Source organism: Quercus lobata, chromosome 1 (genome assembly GCF_001633185.2).
Source record: "Quercus lobata isolate SW786 chromosome 1, ValleyOak3.0 Primary Assembly, whole genome shotgun sequence".
Classification (NCBI taxonomy): Eukaryota; Viridiplantae; Streptophyta; class Magnoliopsida; order Fagales; family Fagaceae; genus Quercus; species Quercus lobata.
Window position 1 is genome coordinate 39863769 of NC_044904.1, and position 5350 is coordinate 39869118.

The window sequence follows — 5350 nt, forward strand, 5'->3', positions numbered from 1 at the left end:
TGAAGTTAGTGCAATACCCTATTTGATCTCAATCTCTTAAAAATTATATCTAAATATTGTCCTAAATTTATTATAAGAATAAGTCTAATAAAAAAAAATTTTAATGAGTCCATGGTGTTAAATGTTAATGGTGGACCTATATTAAAATGGTTGTGTACCATTCTTAATTTACTACCTCAAATTATGAATAAATAAATAAAATTTGTGTCAAATCTCAATGGCAAGAATAATAAAATAAAGATATTAATTTCTCACTTTGAAAATTAATTTTATTGGCTACCAAATCTAATTATTTACTTAAAACTCAAAAAAAAAATCTAAAAACATAGGTAAAACTCCTTAATTAAATTTAACTATCTTTTCCTACTAATGATTAAATTCAACCATGTAGTTTATTGGCTAATATAGCCATATGGTTGAATTTAATTAACCTTCCTAAAATATAACATATAAGTAATTGTATCTAAATTTTGTCCTTTTTTTTATGATTCAATAGTTAGGGGAGGGAGCATTTGAACTCTAGAAATCTTCATTTGAAACACCAAGAAGTGTAATTTAAATTACAAGATTCTAGGCAAATTTTGTTAATTATCCTAATTTACTTATAGTGCATCACAACTCACAAGATGTAAGGGGAAAAAACACTAGAAAAATGAAAAATGTGTCCACTTTGTGCAACCACTACATGTAGAATATAAGCTTTTTTACAAGGTAAATTCTGCAAACCTCTATTGAGGTTTGGGAAAGTGACATTACATCCCAAATCTTAAGAGAAATGACACTTTATCTCTTAAGGTTTGAGAAAATCAACACATTAGTCATTTTGTTAATAATAATAACAAAAATTTTCAAATTTTGAAAAGATTCTCTCAACCAAACCATAATCATGGTAATGATTTTTTTTTTTTTTTTGGGGTTAAATATTGTTCTTTATCACCAAATTGTGGTTAGGGTTTGGTCAATGCAATATTTTCAAAATTTGAAATATTCTATTGTTGTTATTAATGGAAGGACTAATATGTTGATTTCTCAATCTCAAGGAAGATAAATGTCATTTCCCCAAACTTAGGAGATATTTGTAAAATTTCCTCATTTTCTTTTCCATGGTAAATATATTGAAATAATTGTCTGAAATTTATGAAATTAAGCTTGTCTCTTTCAAGGTTTTTGTATTTTTTGCTATAATGAGCAGGGGGGAAATGCACCTCTCCGCATCCACTCGAATTAAGCAGAGGTTCGATTGATTTATTTTATTTTATTTTTTCAAGTAATATGACCTGTAGAACTATAAAACCCGGAATTTCTTTATATGCCGATACCAACCATACAATTGCACAGGGCGAGTCAGGGTTTAATGAGCAATTTGACAAATTGCGTATTGGGGTGAAGCCAAGCACCATGTGGTCCACCTGCCAAAGCTGAAAGCTGAAAGCTGAAAGGCACACCCAACAAAAGTAGCTGTGAATTTTGACAAGTTTTGAGGCCAAATGCATTCTTTTCTCAGGATTAAGACAAGGAGTTTGAGTGGTGGTTAGTAGTAAGCTCAGAGTCTCAATCAATCTCCCATGGATTCTCATTCTAGATTGTTTCCTCTTTGTTTGTTAGTGTTTGCCATGTCTTTTGTTACCTCCTACTCCTACTTAATTTGGTTTCTTTCCCGGTTTCATTAGTAGAGTTTAGGACTGTAATTGCTTCTCCGTTGATTTAGGCTTCTTGAAGGACATGCTCCAAAAAATAACTTCCTTCTTTTTTTTCTTTTTTTGAAATAGTCTTTAATAACTTGAACCAAAATACTAATTATTAACAGGTAACTACGACTTTTAACTTCTAAATTCTAAGGTATGCTATTCTCAATAATATATTAGGGACAGGATTACAAGGAGATCCAAGCTACATTGAGAAACCATAATTCATTGGCTACAATTGTTCATAATAATACTACAAATCCTCACCAATAATTCACAAGATAAATAGATCCCTAAAGTGTTCGTGAACACTGTAGCTAGCATTCAAGAAATAAATCCTTTGCTCTTCAAACTCTCAACAGATTCCTTGATAATTTGCTCCATAGGAATAAATTGTAAGCCCAAGTCCATCATCTTCTTAGCTCCATCCTTCGCCCTCAGCAACCCAGGTTGAGTATCCTTTGGCAACCTGCACACAAGGGGACATCATAGATTCAGCAATTTATACAACCACTTCTATTGCATTTAAATTCTAAAATTGGCATCAAGCAGATATGATAATGTTCCAAAGGATGAAAAACCAAAATCAAAGACTTGGAAACCAACCAGATTCATGCAACAATAAGCTTACCTAACTGGAAATTCTAAAATCATTAAGGTATGGCAGCACAAAGAAAACTTAAATAAGCTAGCAAAAGATGAAATATTATTAGAAGGCAAGAATAAAAGTTGAATGACTGGGTCTCTATAGATCAGACAGCACTCAGACCAAGGAATGGAGTTAAGTTGGGTGGGGCTAAACCCAAACAAAAATCGAAGTTTAAAGTTGATTTATGACCTATTAGAAATTGTCGAAAACAAAACAAAATAAAATATATACACTTCTATGGTACTTCCTGTGGCAAACGGTGCAGTATCAATGTTAAACCCAACAAAACTCATTTGACAATTGTTAGTTATATATCTTCATCTATTAAGCATTATCATATCTGGATCATAATTTCCCTTGGAATGCAATTCAATTCCACCATGTCATTGACTTTTGTTCTAATGCAGCTTTTATGGTTATCAGATAATCAAGAGATGTACATCGTTCCTGTTTCAAATCCATTTCACAGTCACAAAAAGTCAAATGTATTACCTTGGAACTTTATATTCAGGGTAAAGTTCAGCAACCTTTGCTACAAAATCACCATAATGTGATATAGCTTCAACACACAAGTGCCTTCCAGTTGCTGATTTGTTCTCATAAACCAATATATGTGCCAGGGCCACATCTTTAAAATGCACAGATCCCATAAAAAAATTTTCATATGTTTCAGTGCATCCTGCAGCAAGGATAAAATCGCATGGTTAAGGCTTTTACTAATTGTAAATATCAGAAACTTAACAGTTAAAAAGGAATTATCATTTTGTTTTTAGAAGTAGAGGAAATTAAAAATCCACAATAATCAACTATAATAAAAAGTAAGAGAGCTGGCGGTGCATCCTCCCAGGGTTGAAGACTACATCCATGCCAGTTAAAGGTGTGACAGGGGTTTGCAACATAGAATTGTCCATATAAAGGCAGAATGACATCACGTGTCGAAAGCTTTCATCTATTGAGATTGCATGCTGCTTATCACTTAGCATGCATCTTTCACTTTTAGCATGGCTACTTCCTAACCCAAAGAAGATTGAAGGGTGGCATGCTTTTGACAACCCAAGGAGTACCTAGAGCAAAACCCTTATGAACATAAACTTCCACAACGGACCTATACTAGGAGATGAAGAAAGTAGCATATCACTGCACTCCTGCATACAGTGAACACTGTCTCTTCCTCCAAGTTTGGGACTAACCACATATATGACAATTAAGTATGAGATAAAAAGTATTGAATGAAGACTTTTTTCTGAAGAATATTTATAAACTGAACTTGTACAGTGCACAAATCTTAAGCCTTTACTCAAGGTCATATAAAGCAAAGAAGAACGAATTGCTGTTTTATTATAGTAATTAAAAAAAATGGCATATGAATTCTACGAGTTTTAATTTGCTGATTCAAACTGAAGTGACAAATAACGATGGTTAAATTAAACAACTCATGTACATCAAATCTATCGATCGAAACTCCATCTAATACACAAGGTTACACATATAAATATTCATTCCCACTGAAAACGCTGTTAATAGCAACAACATTAGATGGATAGAGCATTACCCTGAAGAAGGCGAAGAAGCATTAGCATGCTAGCATTGAGTCTAGAGGGAATAACAGGGCCCATGACTGTCCCGGGATTCACCACCACCACATCCAAACCCTTCTCTTTAGAAAAATCCCAAGCTGCTTTCTCGGCTAGGTTTTTAGAAATTGGATACCATAACTAGACCAAAAAGCAAACACATCATTACAGTCCAATAAATTTGTTGAAAGCTACACGAAAAGTGCACATAGTTATAGAGGCACTCACCTCCTTCTGCTTGCAGTAGTCCATGTCAGACCAGCAATCCTCAGCCTTGACAACATCAGGTGGCCAGTTAGGGCTGGGAGTTATAGAGGAGATTGATGACGTGACCACCACGCGGCTCACCCCAGCTTCCTTCGCTGCAGTCAGTACATTTATAGTACCCTTGATCGCCGGGTCCAGAAGTTGCTTCTGTAAAAATGCACCACTCCCAAATCACATACATATTACTAGAAAAGTAAAAACGAATCAATTCCAGCTGCAAGAGAATATCCAATGTTTAAAGAGGAGCACAAACCTGGGGATCATGGACTTGATCGACGATGCAGGGAGAGGCGAGGTGGAAGACACCGGCGCAGCCATTAACAGCGCGGAGAATGGAGGGGTAGTCGAGGAGATCAATCTGGAAGAGACGGAGACGAGTTTCGGCTCCTTCTAGACCTTCTAGATGCTTCGTTTCATTCTCATCCTCTGCAACAGAACAGAACAGAACAGATAGTGGGTTAGGAGAATAATAATAATAATAAAGTGATGAAAGATCGATCGAGCAAATTTGGTTTTTTTTTTTAACTGAGATCTTGGACGGTGGCATGGACATTGTAGCCACGATGGAGGAGTTCACGGACGAGCCAGGATCCAATGCACCCGCTACCTCCGGTCACGCACACAACCTCTCCGTCTTTTGCCATTTCCCTTTCTCTCCCAATCTTCACACTTCACTCACTGCCAATTTTACTTTGCAATTTTTCTTTTATAAAGATTTTACTTGCTGCCGGCATTCCGCAGAGAGATGAATAGATAGGATAGGATAGGATTGGGGAAAGGATAATACTAAAGAATTTAATATGATGAATGATGATGCAGATAAATATCTTTTTACTATATAAAGATCTAAAAAGCGGCAATGCCGTGCTTCGTTACTGTGCATTTGGTGGGTTTGCTCTGTATAAATCTGTAGTAGAAACAGTGTTTTTTTTGTCTTTTTTTTTCTTTTTATATTCGGTGCTTTTGGTTTAGTTAATCGGTACTGTAGTTACCGTTCCTAATTTTTTTTTTTTTTAATATTTATGTAAGCTGGTATATATATATATATATATTAATATATTGATGTAATAAATTTTACAATATTTTCATAATTATTGACCGAAATTGTATCTACAGTGCCTAAAGTTCTTTTTTTCCAGTGCTTGTGTTTTTTTTTTAATATTTATGTAAGCTGG

General features: G+C 34.7%; 1 protein-coding gene across 1 annotated transcript; it reads right to left on the minus strand.

The window, feature by feature from the left end:
- Positions 1-1818: 1818 nt before the first annotated feature.
- LOC115990021 (cinnamoyl-CoA reductase 1) lies at positions 1819-5050 on the minus strand. The gene is made up of 6 exons (XM_031113885.1): positions 4702-5050; positions 4429-4601; positions 4137-4322; positions 3887-4049; positions 2827-3013; positions 1819-2154 (listed from the first exon to the last, which is right to left on the minus strand). Exons 1-6 carry the CDS (start codon positions 4817-4819, stop codon positions 2010-2012), a joined length of 972 nt encoding a protein of 323 aa, XP_030969745.1. The 5' UTR covers positions 4820-5050; the 3' UTR covers positions 1819-2009.
- Positions 5051-5350: the final 300 nt, after the last annotated feature.